The sequence below is a fragment of the Leptonychotes weddellii genome, chromosome 4 (assembly GCF_054177405.1).
Source record: "Leptonychotes weddellii isolate Sample4059 chromosome 4, ASM5417740v2, whole genome shotgun sequence".
Taxonomy (NCBI): Eukaryota; Metazoa; Chordata; class Mammalia; order Carnivora; family Phocidae; genus Leptonychotes; species Leptonychotes weddellii.
The window spans coordinates 23,504,582-23,529,701 of record NC_138372.1 but is presented as its reverse complement, the minus strand read 5'-3'; the positions used below and the strand labels follow the sequence as shown (position 1 = coordinate 23,529,701).

Sequence of the window (25,120 nt, the reverse complement as noted above, 5' to 3'; positions counted from 1 at the left end):
AAATATTTATATGAATTGAATTAAACTGAACCCAGACCCTTCTCTAGAGGGCAATGCCTGTTAAGAGTATCTCACGTTAACAGATCCATTAGGCTACCGACTGTGATTGATCTCCAGCAGGCAGAGGAACAGCTGGGGAAACTCAGAACTCTGTGAAATTCAGAATTGTTCAAATTCCCAGCCAAAGGGAATGGCCAATTCAGGAGTCCAAAGAATGTGCCCTTGTTGAGACCCCAGAACTGACATTTTTTCAACCCATAAGGCTGCCTGGGAGTTAGACAAGCTGAGCAAAAAGAATACCTACTGTGTGCCAGACACCATGCTGTGGGCTCTGCATCTGCTATCCTAATTGTTCCTTGCTCCAAGAATTAAATGCTATCTATGAGGAGAGGTGATCATCCCCATGATATAGTGGAGGAAACTAGAACTCAGGACACATTGAGCAACTTCGGCTCAGACCCTTCAGCTCGTAGATGGGCTGTTGACCCAGGTCTGTGCCCGCCCCCCCCCCCACCAAAGCCCATGCCTTTTCCACAGCTCTGCATATCTGCTTGGCGTGGTATCCACATCCTTCATAGGATTCGGCATGGTCACTCCAGTGACGTATTGGTTTGTGTGTGCATCTGTCACACCAAATCTGGATTCAAACTCCAACGTGGGGCCTCTCTATCTCTGTGACAATGTCTTCATTTTCTCACAACGGCCAAAAGAGCCCCAAGCAATCAGCACAGCTGGGAAACCCCAGGGCTTCATCTCAGTTGTTTACTCATCCTTAGAATGCCAGCCAAATGTTTACTTGTATGGAGGGGCTGTGTTTGCACGCTAAAGAATAGAGTGCGAGGCTTAGTGCTTCATCAACTCCAATTCCCCGTCCTGTGTCTGATCCACTCTCCACTCAACCCGCGCTCTAGCCAGGAGGGAAAAGACGTATATTCCACCGAGCCTTTTCCCAAGCTCTGTAGACTAAGAACGGTTTCTCGTGTGCACTGGTGTTTATGTGTTGGGAGGACAGGATACATGTGGGCACACATACCTGTGCATCCCTAAAATGTTCACACCCCTCCTGTCAAAGACTGTGACCCCGTGAAGTCTTCCCAACCCTCCGGGCATAGTTGGCACTCTTCTTCTATGCCCCCATTCTGGACTCTCACCATGGATGTGTCTGTCTCCTCCACTAAACTGGGAGATCTTTCTCACTGCTTAGCCCAGGCCTGGCACTTAGTAGGTGCTTAGGATCTGTTCCCTTGAGGAAATAGATCAATAGCTGCATCTCAGTTGCCCAGGCACATTTACAAGCTGCATGCCTGGTTCTACCATCTCTATGGGGTTTTGTTTCCCCTACCCCCACCCATAGAATCCCAGATACTCTGGGATCACCAGCTCCTACCAACAGAGAAGCAAGATGATGAACACATCTACAATATTTTAGCATTGAAAGCTTGGATCCAACCATCATTTATCAAAAACTTGTCAGTAATTATCTAGAGAAGTATTCCTCAAACTTTCATGTGCCTACAGATCTCTTGGGGATCTTGTTAGCATGCAGATTCTGATTTGGAAGGTCTGTGAGAGAGGCTGAGATTCTGCATTTCTAACAAGCTCACAGGCAAGGCGCAAGCTGCTGGTGCATGGACTTTGAATAGCAAATGGATCCAGCCCCCCTAGTCTAGCCAAGCACCTGCCCTTAGCATGTCCACGGCAAATATTCCCGTGGGCACGCTGACGTGTGGGTGGGCGTGCATTTACACATACGCCCACCTAAACACGACTGCCATGTGGACAAGTCCAGGAGCCGCTTTGTGTTGAGATCCTGCCACCCTATCTTTCTCACTGTCTGACCCGTCTCGCCGCCTGGCCATTCCTACTGCCTGTTCTCTCTCCATAGCATGAGAACCAGTGTCATGTGGAGCAGTTGATTACGCAGCCCTGCAATCAGACTGCCCCCAGATCCCAGCTCTGCCACCTGCTAGCTGGGTGACCCTGGACAAGTGACTTTATCTCTTTATGCCTCAGTTTACTCAGGTGTAAATGGAGATGAGGGGTAGTCATACCCATGTCATAGAGTTATTGGTGGGATTAACTGGCTTTTCAGATCTTCTCTTCCAGTTGAGAGGGGCCAACTACAGGGCAACGAAAACACATAGCTTAGTGACACACAGATAGTTAGTGCTGAAATGTTAGTGAATATTATTGCTTTTGTTTAGGGCTTGCTATTCTGCCCCCGGCACACTCTGAACTACATTCGATAGAGCATTTGTCACTCTGTACTCTAGCTGTTCGTTGACTATCTCCTATATCCCCTTGCTCCTCCCTGGCCCTGGATCCTAGCCCGGAGGAAGCACTCAGCAAATACACAAACACTTATTGAGAAATGAATGAGTGAACCCGTGAATGAATGAAAGGCTATGCAGCATTCTCACGGGCCTAGCCATAAATCTTTCAAATTTGACAACCATAAAGCGGTCTCCTTCTCCCTGACCTGTGGGTAAATGGCATGTTCCGGATCATTCAGGCCCGTTCATTCCGGTTCACCTGTATGTATCTATCAGTGCATGCTCACACCCCTACCCACTGGTAGACATCCACAAGTCAGAAATGTTTGTGCTGACCCCGTCTCGCAGGGGGGCTGCTGCAGCCGTCCGTTTGTCACCTGGACCCTTCCGGTCTCTTGGCAGGTGTGTTCTTTACATTCCACACCTTCCACCTGGAGAGCGGCCACGACTACCTCCTCATCACCGAGAACGGCAGCTTCTCGCAGCCCCTGAGACAGCTGACCGGCTCGCGGTTGCCAGCCCCCATCAGCGCCGGACTCTATGGCAACTTCACTGCCCAGGTCCGCTTCATTTCTGATTTCTCCATGTCCTACGAAGGATTCAACATCACTTTCGCAGGTAAAGCATGTCGGGGTCCCTTGGCGGGGAAGAGATGGCAGAACATTCTGCCTCTCCCTCTGCTGCCAGCCTCTGGTCTTCCCAGCAAATGGATATTGATCCACTTTCCAGTCCCTGGGAGAATGACCTCACCACTGCAGCAAAAGGTAGTTGGGTTAGACTCAGGGGGACCTCCCCATAATGGGCTAGGAAGCAGGTTTTGGGGGAATCTTCTTCCCTGAAGGTGTTTAAGATCCACTCTGAAAATCACCTACCCAACTGGTTGGATTAGGACATTCCCGCCTGCCCTAGTAATTCCAGATTCTTCTGCTGATTTCACTTCCACTGTTTCATGACCCCAGCAATTAAAAAAAAAAAAAGAGTAAGGGTATTTGAAATGAACATATTGGAGTATTTGAGTCTCATGTGGGGACTTCTTCAGCAACACTAATTTAGTAATAATAGATATTTATCTCTGTGTTTAGGAATCCTGAAAAGAAAGCTCTTTAATTTGGCATTCAGAAAGAAAATGGCCCCTTCACTGCTCTGGTCCTAAGTACCCCCACCACTCTTGTCCCATTGCTTCCCAGAGCCCCCCTTCTCGTCACTCTGATTCCCTCCAGGATGGGCAAGAGATATCTGGCCTCTAGGAACTGGGACATGGCCCTGCTCAACCCCACGTTGTCCCTCCAACAGAAGCCACCTGCCATGGGCCTGGGCAGGCCTGGCCTGTGGGACATCTCCAGCCACTGTGCCTCATCCCATCTGAGGGACCCTCCTTCTCTTTACCACATAGAGCCCTGGGGCACTGTGTCCCAGAAGGGAGATACCCTTGGGGACAATGGAAATTGTCATTTCTGTGCTGTCACTAGAGGAATCGGGCAGATCCCTGGCTGATAAATGCCATCCCATCATGCTTGCCATCTGCCTCAAGCGCCAGCATTGCAGAGACATAGTTTGAGTGAAGCATTTGGATTCTTTCTCCCGATGTAAGTTGCCCTCGGCTGGGTCATACGTTCTGACCCTCTAGAACCAAGCTGATTGAATTTATCTGGGTCAATGCCTAGGGAGAGAGAGGCAGGAGACTCTTCGAGCCCAGAGGCTTAGGGTTAATATGGGGATGAAGGGACAGAGGAGGGAAAGGTCAAGTCATGAGGAGCCTCATAAATACCCTCAGGAAGCGTGCTTCCAGAAACACCGTGTCCTCTCTCTGCTTGCAGTGGTGAGGCGTCCCCACTTCCCGAAACATGGTGCTGCTCACCTCACTGTATGTCTCTCTGCCTCTGTTCCTCTTAGGATCATTCTTCTTTTCTTTTTACCTTTTGTGGGTCAGTGTGTATGTATTTTGACCTCTCTCTGTCTTTATCTCTGGCCCTCTCCTCCCTGGTGTTTTTGTGTGTATGTTTCCATATTCTGCCTCTGACCCCAGCTCTCCTGCTCCTTTTCCAGAATATGACTTGGAGCCCTGCGAGGAGCCTGAGGTCCCAGCCTACAGCATCCGGAAGGGCCTACAGTTTGGCGTAGGCGACACCTTGACCTTCTCCTGCTTCCCCGGGTACCGTCTGGAGGGCACAGCCCGCATCACGTGCCTGGGGGGCAGACGGCGCCTGTGGAGTTCGCCTCTGCCAAGGTGTGTTGGTAGGTGGTCACGTGCTTTCATTTTGCTTCACTAATGGGGTGGGCCAAAGTTTAGTCGATTGTTATGAGGTAGTGAAACACGTGGGCCAAGAGGCTAAGAGGCCTGGGTTTGGGGAGACTGCCTTAGCACACACTTGCCTTGGGTGGGGCCTTGGATGGGAGGCCTAATCTCCTTACCAGGCTCTGAAGAAGGCTCTCCGGAGCTCTGGGCCCCATGGGTGGGAGGAGGTAGGGTGATATCCCAGGGAATGGAGACAATTGCTGGCTGGCCCTCATTTATAAGGTTAATGGCTCTGCTCACTCAGGACTCTCAGCATAGGGCCAGACAGAACACAGTCTGGGTTAGTGCTTGCTGTTAGCATGGAACTTGGGCTTACAGTGAAAACTTGCATAAAACCCCAATATGCCGGAGAGCTAGATGCACTACTGCACTGACTGAAACAGGGGTCATGAGGTCAGCCCAGCTGGAGACATCTCTGTGGAACCCGGGGCTCAGCGGAGGACAGTTGTAAACAGGCTGGTGAGATGGACCCAGCTGGGGCTGCGCAGTCACACAGGGTCAAGGTCAGGTCTCTGCTCAGCCACTTACCAGCTGTTAGATCTTGGGCAGGCCACCAAATGCCCTCGGCCCCAGCTTCCTCACTTATAAAACAGATAGCAATAGGCAACTCACAGGCTTCATTCCAGATTAGATGACATGATTTACATGAACGAGTGGGGTGCCATATAATTATCACCATTTTGCTAGTAACCTTTTTATTGTTACTTGTCAATAACCAATAACCTTTTACAGTCTCAGAGGGCACACACTAAGACAAATAGATGCAGAATTCCATTTTGACCAGTTAAATCATCCCAAAGTTTTTCTGTTCTCCCGTAACCATCCCCCAGAGCCTCCACCCACCCTGACCCAGACATACATTCAGACCTACACGTTCCCCCATGTAGGTTCAGTGTCTGTCTGGCCACCAGCAGCTGTTTCCTTCTCTGGGAAAACATCCTCAGCTAAGTAGTTCTGGGGGAAATTTTTCTTGAATGGGATTATCCGGGACCACAGATGCACACACTCCTTAAGCTCTTGCCTCATTGATCTCATTATTCCAATTACTGTGTGTTCATGACACCTCACAACATTTCATTATTACATTTGTCTTCCGTTTCATGTGTTATTAATAATGCACAGCAATTATAATCACCTCTAATTACCACCATCCCTGCAACAGAGCCTCGGGCTGGAGGTTTCATGGGAATGCCCACCCTGGGGATGCTCCCAGTTGCCACATGCACTGTGGGTGTAAATTGGATGACTTAGCCCACACAGTGTTACCAGGAAATATTCCCAGCTGTGAAGGAGATGAACAGCCCTGGGCTCTAATTCATGGTGTGATGGGGTGACACAGCCCCTGACCTCAGGGGCCCCTGGACTAGATGTGGAAGAGACAGCCCTGACTCCAAGGGCCCCAGTCTGCGGCAGGAGACATGGCCCTGTCCTTGGGAGCCCTGGTGTGATGGAGAAGAGTGAACCCTCTGCCTCCAGAGTCCCAGACTGATGGATAAGACACAGCCCCTGCCCTTAACGAGACCTCCTCTGATGGGGACGACAGAAGTCACAGATGCCTCAGTCAGTGGCAGGACTTTCCTGTGTATGTGACTGTTTGTTTCTCCGGAACATTTATTTGTTTCCACTGATGCTTGTGTTTAGCTTTTTAGTGCATCTGCTCACCATCCCTTTTACTTTGGAAACTCTCCCAGAAGCAAGTATCATGTCCCTCTACCTTCCTGTACTTTCCCTGGTGCCCAAGACAAAGGCCCTGGCAAGGAGTCAGGCCCTGGTGATCAGCCAAGGATTGGCCCCATCTGAAGCTACCAGCTCTGTGTCTCTCCTCACCAAGGTGTCGGGCTATGGGGGAGAGGAGACGGGCGTGCTGGGGCAGTGGCGGCCTAAGAGCTATCGTGCAGGAAGCCAAGGCCAGGGAAGGTGTCCAATAACATGCCAAAGCCCATGCTTAATTTGGCTTAAGCCAAATTTAGGAACTAGGCAGAGGGCAAGAGGCATCAGACTAGTGAATGTGCTGTGAACACCAGGCAGCTAATGCACACTTCCTAAGAAGCTTCTCAGGCTTTCTGCCAGCTGCAGAGCACAGGCACTTAGGGCTCCAGATGGAATCAAGGAAGCGGCGTAGATTCACCTGGGATAGATGGGGAAAGAGAGGAGGAATAACACTTGTTGAGAGCCTACTATATGCTAACCGCTCCCCACATGCTCACTTGTTTTATCATAAAATCCCAAGCATTTATTCTCTATAGTCTTATGTGGATGCTATTATTGCCCAGATGAAGGCAGATGAAGAGACTGAAGTTCAGAGTGTTGATATAACTAGGCTGTCTGACTCCAAAGTCCATGCTCATCCCACTGCTCCCCATGCCTCTCCCTGGATGGAGGGGAATAGTGTGTGACTCCAGAAATAATGGAGAGCTCCTTCAGGGTGCTGCCCATGTGATAAGACTGAGTAATACAGGTGCACAGCCCTTAGCACCCCCTCCCCAAATCCCCGCCCTTGTCTCCGGGCCCCCAGAAAATGTCCACAGGGTGCCTGTCCACAACTATCACTTTAGTCGTATACCCCAGCTCAGCATATTCATTATGCACATTTGGACACTTTGCAGAAAGGCTCTAAGACAAATGATCAGGCCGCTGTAGGAAAATACTATGGGTGGCTTAAACACCAGATATTTATTTCTCATGGTTCTGGAGCCCAAACAGTCCAAGATCAAGGTGCCCACAGATTCAGTGTCTAGTGAAATTCCTCTCCTAGCCTGCAGACGGCAGCCTTCTTGCCATCCTAACAAGGCAGAGAGAGGGCTCTGGTCATTTCCTCAGCTTGTGTGGTCGCTAACCCCAATCACTTGCCAAGGGCCCTCCTGAGGATACCATCACACTGAAGATTAGGGCTTCAACATATGGATTTGGCCTGAGGCCACGAACATTCAGTGCATAGGAATGGCTTATGTAAACTCCTAGGAAAGTGAACCTGTCCTGAACTGGCCAGAGCCCAGGGAGTAGGGCCCATTGAAAGAGTAAGGACCTGTGGGACACGGACACTGTCTTCAAAGGTCTAAGGAGCAGCCTTGGGGACAAGAAAACACACAAGGGTATAACTAAGACCACGAGAGTTTCAACTCTGAATGTCCCTAAATCACAAGCTCCATCTACATTGCCTTGGCCTAGCACACTTCAGGCTTAGGACAATTAGGGTTAACTGCGTGGCCCATTGGTTGACCTCAGGGACAACCTTCCACCAATGACTGTGCCTAGAATAGGGACACCGAGGGATGGTTTGAAGAAAGCAGACTTGCTACCATCAACCTCAAAGATTCAAGATGTGCTCCCAATTCCCCATATGTCCAGACAAGTAATGTGCCTGCCATCTGGACTTGTATTTTCATCCTTCTGGAACCTAATTATTTTTAGGACTGTACATCTTCTGAGGTCTGTGTCCTCCATATTCATCCATTCACTCATTTTGCAAATATTTATTTTACAGACAATCTGGGCTAAGCCTTGGAAGTTTAGATTCATTAAGCATGACCCTAGCCCCCAAGTAACTCCCATTTTGTGGGGGCTACAGGCAAGTAACAAGCAGTCAGGGTGCAAGGGGACAGACGCTCTGATACAGGGAAGCACAGGGAGGGGCTTTACAACTATTAAAGACCCTAGAGAGACAGCTGTGGGGCTCTGCATCCATGCCCTGCCACTGAGCTCCCGCCCCTTTCACCTACTCATGCCCGCTCTGCCCAGGCACTGGGTGGGGGCTGGGGAGAGAGAACTAGGACCCAGCCCTAAAGGATCGACAGTGGAAGAGACAGAAATGTTAACAAATGGGTGAAATACAATGTGATGACTGCTATAAATAAAAGTACGGGAACAATGGGGAAAGAAGGACTAATTCTGGAGGAGGAGAAAAAGATGTCGAGAGGAGGCTGTGAATTCATTAGCTGTTGAATGAAACAGGGTTTCAGTGGGTCTATGCTAAAACTTTCTCCAAAGCCTTAGTGGCCTTAAATTCCAAGACCAGGAGGGTTGAATTCTCAGCCCCCTCATCTTGGTAAATGGAGAGACTTGATCTGAACTGCTAAGTACCAGATTCTTTATTTTTAAAATAGGGATGATAATTATGCCTACCTTATGGGTTTGGTTGTTGTGACTAATGACTGAAGTTTGGAAGATGCTAGCAATAATTATTCAACATTGACCCCTCTGGGTTTCTAGCCTCTGATACTGAAAGGATTCGTCTCTCCTCACTTCACCACCTCCATCCGCCCCTGACATCCTCCTCAGTCATTCTGTTGCTATGATACTAGACGAACAGGTGTGGGGAAGGGCTGCCTCAGGCCACTAAGAAAGTACAGGATGCCTGGTGGGTTCATTTCTATTCCTGCAGAAGAGAGACAGACACACAGAACAAGAGAGATAAAGAAACGGAGCAAAACTACAGGTGGGCAGATATGTTAGAAAACTTTGATAAGCAGTCCCACAGACAGGCAGACGAATGGACAGATAACCAGGCATTTGGGCAAGTGGAAAGGCAAACAATGTGTCATCCTTGTAAGGTCCTCCAGCGCTGTGAATTGTTTTCTAGATGTAGCTGATGGGGGTTAATCGGTGATTATTGTGATTCTCTTTCCAGCTGAGTGTGGGAATTCAGTCACGGGCACTCAGGGCACATTGCTGTCCCCCAACTTTCCTGTGAACTACAATAACAACCACGAATGCATCTACTCCATCCAGACCCAGCCGGGGAAAGGCATTCAGCTTAAAGCCAGGACGTTTGAACTGTCAGAAGGGGATGTCCTCAAGGTAAAACCAATAGATCTCATAGAGGATGTAAGTGACAGTAGGCAACAGTGCGCTCAGCACCTACTCATTTACTTCTGTGGGAATGACCCAAACGTTCATCTTCCCTCCTGAGTTCCAGGGTATTGTCCTCACTCATCTGGGAGAAGGTAGGAACCCGAAAGAGAAGGGTCTGTGAAGATCTAAGAATGTGGCTTTCGAGTTTGCTTCAGAGCTGACTATTCTCAAATACATGTGTGGTAGAGAACAGACTGACTACGTGATAAATCATCATAAATTCAGCTGGAGGGGCCAGTGGATCAGGTTTTTCGCCGTGAACTGTGACCATCAAGCTGGATAGTGAAGAGCTGGTAGAATATGCATGTGCATTTGTGTAGACACGTGTTTATGGACGTAGATCCTTTTATTACATTTCCACATGTGTGTGAATCTGAGTCTAGGTACTGGCTTCTTTTAAGGGACCTGTGTGTGTGCATACGTGTCTCAGTGTATCTTATGTGTGTGCACACCTGGGGATGTTTTGAGTATAAGTTTTGGTAGACTAGTAGCTCATTGTGCCATGGTGATGGCCCATGTGTGACAGTGGGGTTAAAGAAAGTGGATTCAAGTTACATGTCAGGCAAAGAGGTGTTGGGACTTGATTATAGAAAGGGGATTGTTATGACACTGAGCACACATGTGATTTGCATGCCTTTGTATGTAGGTGATTCATGTGTATCTCCAGTAATATATAGTGTGTGAGTGTGTGTATGATCAAAGAATGGACTCTGGAGAATTTATCCAAGAGCTGCCTTATTAAAATGGATTATAAGGAAAATCTCACAGAGTGTGTCCATTTTCATCCTATGCCAAGAAACTTTTTTAGCTTATCCTAATACAGTTTTATTCCCTGCAGCCTGAGAAGTCTTGACATTAGAAACAATCGGAGGTCACTACTCTGAAAAACCCAAAGAGAAAGAATTAAATAATCCCTATCCCTTAGGATTCTCTCTAGATATGATGAGTGTACTGTGCATTTTATGCTCACTCTCCGGTGCATGTGTTCTCTGGGGTGTGTGTGCACGCGCACACATTTGGAAGGTGTTTCTCACTCTTACCTGGTTATCCTTAAGCCCATGAGATGACTGGTTGGGACTGGATATACCTGAAATAGAAGAGAATATGCGAAGTGGCCGAGTGGGGATTAGGGCCTAATTACTGTCTTCTTAAGCTCTACTTTGCAACCTCTGAGCTCCTCAGACAGAAAATCTCCTTTTAAGCGAGCAGTAGACAAGATTATATAATTTCCAAGGGCCATGTCTTCAGGCAGCCCCTGGACCTCGCCTCTCTCCACCCATGTGTTCATCGTCCACACCAGAGCCTCAGAGGATACAACTGGGCCCAACAAGGCCAGAGTGACTTCCTCTCTCCAGTGCTGCAGATGAAATTGATGGAATGCAGAGCCCTTCTTGCATGAAGGCTGTCGTCAACCCTGCAGAAAAAGGAGTTTTGGAGACGTAACTTATAAGTTTCAGGTTTTGAAGGGAGTATATAGCAGCAATTCTATGTCTGGCCTGATAGGACCAGAGGGTTCCTGAGCTGCCAGAGGTCACACGGAGTAATGACTGGTGCCTGAGCCTCTTCCCCGTAGTGGTCTAGATTCAGAGAAGCACCTAACACATAGTCAACAGGTGCGCATACCCAACTGTCCTGTCCAGGTGCTATCTCAGGATTAGGTAAGCAGCTCAAAAGACAGAAGAGAGACTTTCTGAGGCATTCAGGGTAAGAAGGGAGAGACATGGGCTGTAAAACCCAGGTCAGAGTTCAGGGAGGACTTGTGTAGGAGATAGGACCCTAGGTAGTCCTGCAGGGTTGTGGAGAGATGGGAATGAATTCCTGTATCTTAGGGGGATGTTCCCAGACTTCCCTGCCCAGCTGGCCCTACCACCCAGCCTTCTAATATTGGGCTCAGTCTTCTTGTCGAAGAAGACCCTCTTCCTCCTGTGTCCAGGCCTCTGTAGTGTCCTCCTCAGAAGGCTGTATCTCTGACCTGGCTGAAAGGCCACTCACGGGACCCCAGGACCCCCAGAACTTCTATAGAACAGGGTCTGGGGAAGGGAGGGCAAGGCACCCAGGGAGATAGGGTGGTTTCCTGGAACCCCTTCCTGTTCTAAGTCTTCTCCTCAGGGTGGAGAACCTGGGACATGAACAGGTACAGAACTGTTTCAGAACTAAGAGAAACCCACGGTTATGGTTTCCCAAATAGGATTCAGAACAGCCTTGCAGCCACGTCAGCTGCCGGGCACTGCTGGGCCAGCGTGTCACTCTGGTCTACCTTGACAGGAACATGTGCAGGAACTGCCCAGAACAGTAGTCAGCTCCAAGAATATCTCGCCCTCGCCCCTCTGGAATTCACCCACCTGCCAGAACACTGGTGGATTCCTAATCCTCAGGACTCTCTTGTCCCTCCAAAGAAACCCCAGTGCACACCTGAGCTCCTGACCAAGGAGACCTGTCACCTCCTCCACACTTTATTTATTGCCCAAGATACAATATTCTATGCATCTGACCAACCCTCCAAACTTTATAGTCTTGTATTTCTGACCCATGAAATGACTCTTTGCTTGTGTTTATGACCCCTGATCTGTTTCTTACCTTTAATAACTGAAATTCCTTAAACTGCATCCCTGCTCACACTTCAGCTTCTCTCCCAGAACTGATTGCTTTTATTTTGGCCCCCACCAAAATTTTGACCTGACATCAGCAAGACAGGAAGGGACTTTAAATTGCAATAGAATGGAAAGACGACTTCCAGCTCAAGATGCCAAATGAAGCACATGGATATATATATAACTTCGTCCTCTGCCGGTTCCCACTGAAATGACTAAAAGGATGTATAAGCAAAGGACTGTGGCCTCAGCACTGGAAATTAGGCAAGGGTACCATTCACATATCACTTAAAGGAATTTTTGCCAAATGGAATATCCAGAAAAGAGTTCAGATTGAGAAATGGCCCAATCAAACTATGGATTCACATAAGCGAAGTGAAATCCTGACTGTGGATGAAGTGTTAGAAACCGGAAGGAAAAACGCATCTCCGGCCACCTAGCTCAGAGCAGCAGAGCCTGGAGGGAGGACACGCCATGGCCCCGTTGGCAGGGACCAGATGTCCACATCACTGGTTCCTCTGGAAGCGTACTAGGTCTGAGAGAACACACAGAGCCACCATTCCCTCTCGGCGGGACATTCTGGGCTTCATGTGGCTTTTGTTGGCAAGCCAGATGAAGTAGGGCAACGCTATGATTGGTGCCAAACAAGAGTGGTCAGGCACATTAGAAAAGAGGCACCACACTCACACACTTCATCACCAGGAGCCGGGAAATCTCCTGCGATGGCCTATGCTTGTGTAATTCCTCCACTCCCCTCCAGAGACCACTGGGCATTTCCATTCCCCTTTTATGCTCCCTCTGTAGTGGTGTGCTAACAAGAAAATTAACTGAACGTGTGTAAATAGTCCGTAGATCAGAAGAAGCGGACCTGTCTGAAGAGTCAGAGCTCATTTCCCCTCTGTAAGCAACAAAGAAGAAAAACTTTAAAAGCAACTCCTACTTTGTATTCTTAACAGGATTTGGGAGAATCTTATATTTATGACACAAAAATAGGCATTAATGAAAACAGAGCAATCTGAGATGAGGAAAGATTAAATAAAGATGAGAAACATGATCACCCAATTAAAAAATGTGATGGAGGCAATGAACGGAAGAGGGTAAAGCACAGAAAAATGAAACCAGTTTATTATGAGATGACTTTGAGAACTTCTCTCACACCTCATAAGGAAATTAAAAAGAGGATTCTTTTATGTTAATAAAATGTACAATCAATCTACAGTCAAATTTTATGTGCCAAATAACATAGCATGAATAAATTAAATAAAAACTGCTAGAAATGTAAAAAAATTTTTTTAATAAAGTTGCAGTCATGGTGGAAGATTTCAATATACCTCTGTGAGTCTCTGATGCATCACCTAGGTTAAAAATAAATAAGGAGTTGGGTAGTGTGAATTATATAACAATAAATCCAAAGGAAGTAGGAGAAAGAGCCTTTTTTAAAGGTAAAGTCAAAAATGACTGAAAAAAATACAACCAAAAAGCAATAGAAATTGTCAATAAAACCAACTGGTTCCTTGAAAAATAGCTAATAAAAATCACAAATTTTGCAGGACTGATCAAGGAATAAAGAAGCCACTGATATATAATTTTAGGAATGGAAAAAGGATCATAGTTAGAGATGAGGTAGAGATTATGAAACTAACAGAAAATATTTAGGAACAAGTATAAGCTAAGAAATCTGAAATGGACATTTTGACAGATTAAAAAGTACTAACATCAAGAAAAGATAAAAATCTGAATAAACCAATACTTAAAAATTTTGACCTCCCCCCCATCCTGTCTCAAGGGCCGCAGGCACAGAGTATTTTACAAGTAAACTAACAAAAATTCAAGGATAATTAATACTGCAATAATCAAACTGACTCGGAGAAGAGAAAAATTGGCATCTATCTCCTCACTCATTTTATTTATTTATTTATTTATTTATTTTTAAAGATTTTATTTATTTATTTGAGAGAGAATGAGAGACAGAAAACATGAGAGGGAGGAGAGTCAGAGGGAGAAGCAGACTCCCTGCCGAGCAGGGAGCCCAATGCGGGACTCGATCCCGGGACTCCAGGATCATGACCTGAGCCGAAGGCAGTCGCTTAACCAACTGAGCCACCCAGGCGCCCCTCTCACTCATTTTATTTAAATGAGGCAAGTAGAAATATTGATAGCAGACTGAATAAGAGCCATAGAAGAACAAACTGTTAGACCAGTCACATATGATCATAGATCTGAACACCCTACATACAATGTCATATTGAATCTAGCTGTGTATGAAAGCAAAAATGACCAAGCGGGATTGATTCCAGGAATGTGAGGATGTGTCAATATTAGAAAAGCTCACAGTGTTACACAGTAAGCAAATCCTATGAAACTGACATTTTTGTAGGTCAAAACTGGTCACATATTGGCAACTTCATGTGGTTCAACCTAATACCCTATAAACAGATTAGAAGCCAAAAATACGTAATCCTCCCAGTACACCCCAAAACATCACATGATGAGATTCAGTACTCATTCATGATTTTAAAATATCTCAAAACTACGAAGAGAACTTTATTAATCTGATAAAAAGCTCCTACCAACACCTGTAGCAAACATTATTCTTAGTAACAGAACTTCCTAAGGTTCCCAGTACAGTCAGGAGCAAGACCAGAGTTGTGTATCACAGTAGTATTCAACATTTTGCTGCAGATCCAAGCCGTTACAATCAGATCAAAGAAAGAAGACAGAAACTATAAAAATTAGAGAGGAATATATAAAATTGTCTCTTCTATTTAGAAAATACAGAAGAATTGACGGATTAACCAACAGAAACAATAAGACAATTCAGCAAAGTGGCTGATGTGTCTACAACCAACTAAAACATAATCAGAAAAAAAAAAGGATCTCATTCATAGTAGAAGCAAAACCTATAAAACACCTAGGAATAAGTCTTAAAAATGTGCATAATCTTTAGCGGAAAAACTATGAAATTTTATTTTGAAGGACATAAAACCGAAATGCAGGGAGGTTTCATATTCATGGATAAACAAAGGATATGAACAAGAAATTCACATAAGAGGAAAGTAGAATTATGGATGAACACATGAAAAGATGCTCAACCTCAGTGACAACCAAAGACATACAAATTAAAACAAGATACCATTTCACACCCATCAAATTGGGAAAAATTAGAATGCCTGAAAATACCAAGTGTTGGCAAAGATACAAAACAATGAAAGCTGTCATACAGTGTCAGTGAGAGATTAAATTTGCATTACTCTTTGGACAGCAATCTGGCAATATCTAACGAAGTTGAGGATTCCCCTTCCCAGCAACCAGCTTCTCCATTGGAGGCATATGCCCTAGAGTAACTCAAGCATGGGTGCAAACAGACATGTAGCAGTATCCGTGGGAATGTTTGCATTGTTTGTAACTGTGTGGACAAAGCTGTTAGTGTAGTTACTCTTAAATCACTGAACTGTCATATCAGATGTAACGGTACATGTGCATCAAAATATCAAGTTGTACACCTTAATTATATACAATTTTTATTTGTCAATTATACTGCAACAAACATGAAAAAAATAAAAATATCTAATAGAGCAAGAAGAAAGAAAGAAGGTTCAGTGTAACAGATGTGTATGGATTGTCTTGGATTTCTCAGAGACCAGTCCATCCCAGTATATAATGAGGAACTGGACCATCAAAGCATTCTTATAGACAAGCAGTATCCTGTTAGAAAATAAATGTAGACAATGGCCCAATTCCCAATTGCAATAAAAAATATAAAAATACCCAAAAATAAATACAGAATTTTACTAAGAGACATACAAAACAACTTGATTAAATAGAGCCAGATGCCAAAAAGTGAGTAAGAAGATTCAATATCATGTAGATGGATTTTTTCTCTTACTAACCCATACCTATGATGTTAATCAGTCAGAATTACACAAGTTGTTTGGGGTTTTTCTTGGCAGGGGGAACAGGAGGTGTCTTTTATTTTTTAATTTAAGGATGTTCATCTTGAGTTTATCTAGCAAAATAAACAAGGGAGAATAAATTTTTTAAGTTAAAAGAAGGACAAATGAGAGAGGACTTTCCCTATTAAATATTTAAGTATATTATAAAGCTATGATAACTAAAATGGTATGGGTCATGCACAGGAAAAGACAAATAGGTAGCAAATAGAAATAGAATAGAAAGTTGATAAACAAAACCAAATGTATATAATGTGATATATATGTGATAAAGGTGAATTTAAAATTGGTGGTGGATGGAATATTTATAGCGTTTGGTTAAATGGCTAATCAATCAAGGAGAAAAAAGTAGACTCTTATCTCCTATTATATGCCTAAATAAATTCCAGGTGGACTTAAAGACAAAAGTACTAGAAGAAAACGTTGGTTTATTTAATTATCATACTTTTATTGAATGCCTCTTATCTGCCTGGGCACACATTCTGGACAATGATGTGTGAGTAAGTATAGTGTGGGTTGGTTTAATTTTATGATGAAAATTCCTTAAGTTATTTAAATGCCATTGGGGAAAAATATTTAATGCTTAAAAAATGTGCACATTATATTAAGTGAAAGATCAGGTTATGATATAGTATTTATAGTTGGATCTTGTTTTTATATAAAAAAATAAAGAAATAAATATATATAAGGAAAAGCATGCATAGAACAAAGCCTGGAAAGATAGTCACCAAAATGTTGTGAGTGCTGAAAGTTGTTTTTATCTTCTGTGTGCTCTTCTGTTTTATAAGTTTTCTGCAATGAATATTTTATCATAATGACACATTATGAACATTTTTGTCCTTAATGAGTTAGAATGAATTATGCTTGGAAATTAAGGAAATAATCTTGTTCCCACTATACTTTTATTAATTAACAACAATCTCTTGACATCATCATATATCCAATGAATGTTCAAGTTTCCAATTATCTTATAAATGTTCTAATATTTTTTTAAATTTACAGTTTTTTGAATCCGGGTCCAGATAAGGCCCGTACATTGAATTGGTTGTCTCGTACGGTTTTTAATCAATAGGTTTCTACCTCCATCTTTTTTTTTCCCTCCATCCCTTGTAATTTATTTGTTGAGGAAATCAGGTAACTTGCCCAATGGAATTTTTCATATTCTGGGTTTTGCCAAGCATATTCCCAGAGTATCATTTCATATATCCCTCCATCCTCTATATTTCCTGTAAGTCAAAATTGGATCCAGTGACTTGATACAATTCAGGCTTCATTTTTTTTTCTTTTTTTTTTTCATTCTCTTTTTTTTTTTTTTTAACAAAATGACTCTGTAAGTAGTGGTATTCATGATATCTGGTTGTTTCTCTTATGTTTCTCCTATTGTGATGTCAGCAAGTGTTGACGATTAATGCCTTGATCAGTTCATTTCAATATGCGTTCATGGGTACAAATATTTTTATTTAGCAACTTGGATGCCCCAGTGGGCTAAACTCTTTGAACTGGTGTCATCTCTCTGTCTGTTGGAACTCCAGAATTCTCTCAATCTATCAGTGATGTGGTACATGGAATCTGGAAACAGACTTGAGGCTCCCAGGGGCCTGAGCAAGTCTCTGTAATATACAGCACTGTTAGCTTGAAGGATGGCTTCTTTTAGAAAGCTTTGCTTCATAAATAGTAGAATGGAAATATTGTTCCAATTTGCTGACAGCTGGCACCACATCGTGCGCCATGCACAAATATTCATCACCCACCCATAGATCCCATCTTTGATATTTACCAGAGCACTAGGGGGGTCCTTCACTCAATCACAACTTCTGTTGTTATTTGTACAATTATCTGGAAAGGAGCAGCAACCTCAGAACCTGGGGAGCCAGTTCATTATTCTGGTGATTGTTGTCTTTGCTAGTGCTCAGAAGTTCAGGGGACAGATGGGCGTCGGGGAAGCCAGATGCCGCACGATTCCACCCCTGGCAAGCCCAGCAGGCCCTTGCTGGAGCCCTCATTTTAGGAGGGAAGGGGCAGAGGCTGAACTTGGGGAAAGGAAAGGCACCATGACATGCTGGTCATTTTTACTCTGTGCTGCTGGATCCCGGGGGCCATGTCTAGAAGAGTAGTCAAGACAGGCCACTGCCACAGTGGGGTGGAGTTAGGCAGAAGGACAGTTGTCTCATCTGGAAAGACAGGACTGTTTAGCAATGCAGAGCTGTCGAATGCTTTCAGTATGCCTGTCCGCAGAGACAGATGGCTTGGGCCTTCAGGCGGCCCCATCCTGGCCTCCCCGGGCTGCTGAAGAGTAAGCTGGTGCCATCTGGGGGTTGGGGGACAGAGCAGAGCTCCACTGGAAAGGTTAGAACAACAAGCAGTTCCTAGAGACTGGATTCACACTGAGATGGGCTGGGCACAGAATGGCAGAGTAGAGACAGGAGGGGCTGATCACTCTCTCCGTTGCTGGCTCCCTGTGCCATCTTCCCTGCGTCTGATGCTCACGGCCCCTCCAGCAGTCAGCATTGGTGCTAAAGTCTGGGAGTGTAGGCTATGGGATGAAAAGCTGTTGTTCAAAATAAGGCCATGCTGACATCGGGTCGGGGGTCTCTCGTACATCCAGGTCTACGACGGCAACAACAACTCCGCCCGTTTGCTGGGGGTGTTCAGCCATTCGGAGATGATGGGGGTGACTTTGAACAGCACATCCAGCAGTCTGTGGCTTGATTTCATCACTGACGCTGAGAACACCAGCAAGGGCTTTGAGCTGCAATTTTCCAGTAAGTCCTTCTTGAGTCAGAGTGGACGATGAAGTCAAGCTTTCCCTGGTCCCCCAAACAGGGAGGTCGGGCTTTGGGACGTCACCCCTCATTTAAGAGGTTCGGTTTTCTCTGACTGGTGCATGCTGAGCGGACTGTTTCCTCTGAGACCTTGTGCCTGTGCTCTGGGTAAGCAGCCACTTGGTATCCGCTCTAAGGTTTACATCTATGGTTAACTGAGAGTCACGCATACCTGTTACTCACTAATACTTCCAAAATATAAACACTGAGGCTTTTAACTAAAGCAACCAAAGCCTTTCCTAATCACAGCATTTATAAAATAAGGTTCAGCTACAGCCAGATGTAAAACATGCAAATGCTAATGTGTAATTATGTTCTTTTGCACTACTCCCTAAAGACTTCGGTCTTGATTCTTTTCCTTTTTCGTGGTTTTAGTTTGACTTTTACTCCCAAGATTTCAAAAACGGAAAGCAGCCCCGGGGTACTTGGGATTACATCTCCACACCTGGGCTTCACAGCCCTTGTGTTCATTGATTTGAGCTCCTGTACTTGCCCAGGAGATGCCAAGAAATGTGCTTTTCTAGGTTATTTTAAAATCCAATGGGTATCCATCAGCTGATAAATGGCTAAACAAAATGTGATGTACCCATCTGTACAATGGAATGTTATTCAGCTGTCAAAAAGGAATGAAGCGCTGATCCATGCAACACCATGGATGAGCCTTGAAAACACTGCTGAGTGAAGGAAGCCAATCACAAAGGCCATGTGTTATATGATCTATTTATATGAACTGTCCGGAGTAGGCACATCCATAGAGACAGAGAGGAAATTTTGGTGGCCAAGGGCAAGGGGGGGTGTGTATAGGGTTTCTCTAGAAGTGATGAAAAGACCCTAAGGTTGATTGTGAAGATAGTTGCACACCTCTGCGAATATACTAAAAGACAGTGCATCAAACACTTCAGATGGGCAAGTGTTCGGTATGTGAATTCTATCTCAATAAAGCTGTTAGAAAACCAGTGAATCCACCCAAGATTCCTCTTGCCTGGGCTCTAGGCCATCTGGCCTAAGCGTCTATGCCTGGTACAGCAGGCCCATCATGGGAAGAGGATTGAATAAAGTGGCATGCGAGTTCCATCTCCATCGTCTGAGAATGTGTGACTTTGGAACCATTTATTGAACCAGACAGTGTTCTCGGTCATTACCCCTCCCTACAAGACCGCTGTGGATAAGAAACGTGAAGCGCCCTATAGCAGGTGCTCTGTGGAGACGTTCTGCATAAGCCTTCTCCAGACTTTCTCAATAGACTGTATTTAAACAGGACGTAATTGAACTTTGAAACATGCATTTGAAGTGACGTTTCCCTATTACACGATCCCATCAGAATGTCTCAGCGAGCCAAATGCAAAGAGCAGCCCTGCTAACAAAATGCTCTGGGGGTCAAACAAAGGAAATAGAAAACCCAGACCCTGTGTCTGAAAACTATTAAAAGCTGTCCTGGGAGAAAGAGCTGAAGCCATTTCCACGCCGCAGCCGGGAGCGAATCCTGCACGCTGCACCTCTCCTGAGCACAGCCACGTGGGGCCCCCCCGAGCAGTGAGACCAGCGGAAGCCAGGAGCACGTGCCTGGTGGCTTCCGTGAGGACATGGGCTTCACACTGAGGGAGGAAAGGGCATGTGGCTTCTGCCACGCCGGGTCTTGCTTACCCTCTCTCTCCTCTCTTCGGCAGGTTTTGAACTCATCAAGTGTGAGGATCCAGGAACTCCCCAGTTTGGCTACAAGGTTCAGGATGGAGGCCATTTTGCAGGAAGCTCTGTGTCCTTCAGCTGTGACCCTGGATACAGCCTGCGGGGCAGTGAGGAGCTGCTGTGTCTGAGTGGGGAGCGCAGGACCTGGGACCGGCCTCTCCCCACCTGTGTCGGTAGGAGGCCTCTTGCTCTTCGAGTGACCACTCGGGCCCCCCCCCCAAGTCCCAGGCTCCCAGCTCTGGTCTCGAGAAGGCTCTCCCGTTGGACCCCACGCTCCAGCACTTGGGGCTGCCTAACTGGACTGAGCGCCGCTGTTCACAGGAGCCAACCCTCGCCCTGCCCCCCTTCTCCGTTCGCTCACTTTCACACCTCATTAGGCCCATGCAGCAGCACACTCAGGCAGGGGGCTTGCCACTGTCACATGTTGAGCCAAGTGGGACTACAGCCAAGTCATGCCCTCAGAATTGTAATGCTGGTGACAGAGAAGAGGGAGGAGCGTCAAGTAGGAAGAGGTGGAGCATTTGCCTGGGTTCCAAAGGTTCCTGCAGCACCCAGACTCAAACAAGCCTCCGACTCCCTCTGGGCCTCAGTTTCCCCATAGGCAAAATGGGGTTTATGCCCCCTTTTCTGGGGGAAGTTGGAAGAAAGAGTAAGATAATGAGCTAGCATCTCTCTCATTCTTGAGAAAGAATATAATAATGAGCCAGCACCTTCTTAAGCCTGCGGTGTTTCCAGAATGTCAGCAGAGGCTCTCTCTAAGCTTTCTCCATGTGTCATAGGATGAGAGAAGCCTGGTCCAAGGCAGGAGTATGAAGTAGGCAGAACCTGTCATTCCGTCGGTCTGGCCTTTTCCTCTCTCACCACCCACCTCACTGCATCTCTTACCCTCCCTGCTGATCAAGATTCCCACCACCCTGCTTTGTCCTGCTTCCCCATCGCCAAACACCAGGCCTTTCCCTCCATCCCCTTCCCCTGGTGCCACAACCTCAGCATGTTTGCTGTACAGCACCAGCTAATCTTGTAAGAACAAAACATCCACTGGGAAAACATTTAAGTACCTACCAAGCGCCACACACCAGAATTGGTGCAGTTATATGTTTGGGTATGTGCAGAAGCAGAGAAATACAAAAAAGAAAGAATAAAGCATTTTCCCCTGCCCTTGGGGAGCCTATAGCCTAGCAAGGCAAATAGACACATAAACAGATAATTATAATACAAGATAAGCACCATGCAAAGACTTATGGGCAAAGTGTTGGGGAAATATGAGGAAAGGAAGGGTAAGAATTTACCAGCAGGAGGGGAGGATGGGGGCTGGGCTTCTAGCCTGAGCATGTGTGAGGGCTGGAGGGGTGAACCAGCATGGTGGGCAGTGGTAATGGCCAATATTCTTTTCCCCTAGACAGCTCCATGTTAACAGGATCTTCAACACTGTTACAGAACAGAGGGCCTGAAGGAGAGGATTTTAAGCCTGACAGTGGACAAACCAGCATGGCGACCTCTAAGTAGCCTATAGAGACTTCCCCACCCTCTGAGCTTAAGATCGGCTCAGTCTGCAGGCATGCCCCATCCCTTTCTCCCTGCATCCCTGTTTTTATCCCCTGCTTTCATTCATGTGCCAGGCCCTATGCCCTGACAAGGGCAGATCCCAGGCCAGCAAGGGGGACACATGCGTAAACAGACGACAGTGTAATACCACAGGCAAGCTAGAGCAAGTGAAATAGGAAGGAGATGATTCACGTTACAAGACAGTTACCTCCTTTGCAGGAAGGATTCACTGTGAGGTTCTTTTGAATATCAAATGTGCCAGTTGGGCTGAACTTAGCAGATCCACTCAAGCAGTGCTAGTAAGGGTACTTATATTTTGAACCTTGGGGGTTTTCCCCACTGAGACTCCCTCAGGCCCCACATAGAGGAGTGAAGCTGTGTATCTGGGGTGGCAGGTGTATATTTTTACATATGTCATGTTGTGGTGGACTTTATCACAGTCTAGCAGGAATGACCACTGTACCTTAAAATAACCCAAGGCTTTCTTCATTGATGAGTGGACACTGCAGCCCAATTGAAGCAGCCAAGACTCTAAGGATGGGACGAAGGGCAAAGAGCAGAAAGAGTAGAGTCTTCTGGTCTTATCAATGCATCTGCACCTTGCTGGCCTCTGGGCTCCTCCCACCCACGTGCCAGCCCCTAGATGTTAGGTCCGGGAGGAAAGGAACAGTAGTGTCTGTAAGGAAGAGCCCTCCCCCGCCATGCTGCCTCCAAACACTCACCTTTAGGGAAGCAGGAGGGGCTTCTCCATCTGGAATATGGAAGAAAGCTCTAGCCAACGGCACGGATAATGTTCTGCCACCTCTCCACTACCACCATTATTTGTGGGGCCAGATAGGCTTTCTTCCCCCAGCTCACGGCCCGTCCTCTTGCCCACACCCATTCTTCAACGTGGCCCATTCAGCCCTGAGTCCTTCAAGCACCTCCTGTCCCAAAAGCACACTGAGGGGACTCGTGACAAGGCGGGAGCAAAGGATCCGGTCTCAGGAGAGTGCCTCCTTCCTAACCCTGCCATAGTGCTCCCCTGTGAAGCCATGGGGCTCTTGAGATGCTTAACGAAGGTGAAGGCCAATCTTCTACCTGTGACCTCGATCCCGTCTTCTTCAGTTTCTTCTAAGGATTTTGCTCAATCATCCCCTTTCCTAAAAAACTCCACAATAAATCTCCTGCTCTTCAGTTTCACTCATGCTCCCTTGACTCAGACCCTCATAGTAATTTTCCTGGGAAGCAGTAAGTGTCACTTATTCATCTGATCCTCCATGTATCTCCCCATTCAGTAAACACTTACTAAAACGTCTGTGACGTGCCAGGCACTACAGCGGCACTGGGTGTGCAAATAGGAGTAGGACGAGGTGCTGCCAAGGCGTTTGGAGTCTTGTGAAGACTAACATGACTGTCACACGGTACATGTGTTGTGATAAAAACCTGCTCATGTTATAACAGAGACACAAGGGAGGACAGCAGCAACTCTACCTGGGAGGGGAGAGGCCATGAAAGGTTCCCCAGGGAAGATGTTTTCAGGCTGTCAGTCCATGTGGACACATGAAGAGGCCTCGTGTTCCTGGCTCATAGCATTCATGAGGCTTGACTGGACCGAGGGCTGTCAGGAAGGGGCCCAAGAGGCCAAAGGGAGCCCCTCTGGGGCTTGGACTTCAATCCAGGAAGGAAGGTTTGAAGCAAGCAGTGACCCAGTCAGTTTGCATTCTAGAAAGATCCATCTCGTGGCACTGCTGGGGGGAGAGTGGGCAACTGTGCCGCCCTAGAGATGGCCAGGGCCTAGGCCAAGACTCTAGCAATGGGGCCGAGGGGCATCGATGTAACAGACGCCCCAGAGGTTCAGGGTCTGGGTCTCAGAGGCAGATCAGACATGGGGAGGAAGAAGGCCAGAGGATCAGCAGCTTCTGACCTGGGTGACTAGGTGCTCCAACGGGCGTGTAGACCTTTGCACTGTTCCCCTGCCTCCAGTTCCTCCTTTTCCATTCCTCCGTGCCCTTAAGGCTGCTCCCAGAGCATGTAAAGTTCACTAGCATATAAGGTGACCAGTTCTTCCCCAACAGAGTACATAGACACTAGCTTCATGCACGGCGCCCTTGGACATCCGATGCTGCGCCAACTTCACAGCCCTGTCTCTCACCCCCGTCTCCTCCCCTGGCCTCCGTCCACCACGCTGTTGCCCACTGCCAGGACATCTGCCCTTTCCCCTCTCTCCTGCTGTGCCCCCTACACCAGCCCTACCCCCCAGCCAGCCCGGTCCACTCCTGCTCCTCCTTCACGACTCCCCTACCCCGTGTGAGGGGAAGTAGTCACTTCTCCTCTGAGCTGTCACCTACCACCAGTGCGCCTCTGTTGGGACCCGCGGTGGCTGTCTCCTCCTCTAGACCGTTAGCTCTCGGGAGGAAGGATGCAGTGTCTTGCTTGCCTCCGCATCCCTGGCACCCCATACAGGCCCCGTGGCTGAAGACACAGGTTCAAGTGTCTGCACATGGCCAGGGAGGCTTCAAGGAGTTTGGGCGCGGAGTAGGCTGTCAGCCATCCACCCAGGGACCTTTGTAAAAATGGCTTTATTGAGATACAATTCACGTCCCTTACACTTCACCCCTTTAAAATGTACAATTCAGGGCTTTTTGGTTTATTCCCAGGGCTTTGCAACTGTCACCACATGGGATTTTTGAACATCTTGTCCACCCAAAAGAAGCCCTGCACCCATTAGCAATCCCTCCCACCTGCCCACTCCCTCCAGGCCCTGGCTACCTCCACTGTACTTTCTGTCTCTATAGATTGTTCTGGCCTAGACATTTTATATAAACCAAATCATATAATACGTGGCCTTTTGAGTGTGACTTGTTTAACTTAGCATCATGTTTTCAAGTCCATGCCTGTTGTAGCAGGTACAAGTCCTTCACCCTTTTTTATGATCAAATACTATTCCGTTGTATGGATTACACCATATTTGTCTACCCATCCATCGGCTGATGGACATTGGGTTGTTTCCATCTTTGGGCTATTATGCATCATACTGCTGTGAGCATTTTTTTTTTCCATTTTTTGAAAATTTATTTATTTATTTTAGAGAAAGAGAGAGAGAGAGCAGGGGGGATGGGGAGAA

General features: G+C 46.5%; 1 protein-coding gene across 1 annotated transcript in view; it reads left to right on the top strand.

The window, feature by feature from the left end:
• CSMD2 (CUB and Sushi multiple domains 2) overlaps nt 1-25,120 on the top strand; it is a 204,497-nt gene that overhangs the window by 22,881 nt on the left and 156,496 nt on the right. Inside the window, exons 8-12 of the mRNA XM_081816844.1 lie at nt 2,676-2,891; nt 4,320-4,508; nt 9,197-9,366; nt 18,567-18,723; nt 20,451-20,642. Coding sequence (XP_081672970.1) covers nt 2,676-2,891; nt 4,320-4,508; nt 9,197-9,366; nt 18,567-18,723; nt 20,451-20,642 — 924 coding nt within the window. The remainder of the gene's footprint in view (nt 1-2,675; nt 2,892-4,319; nt 4,509-9,196; nt 9,367-18,566; nt 18,724-20,450; nt 20,643-25,120) is intronic.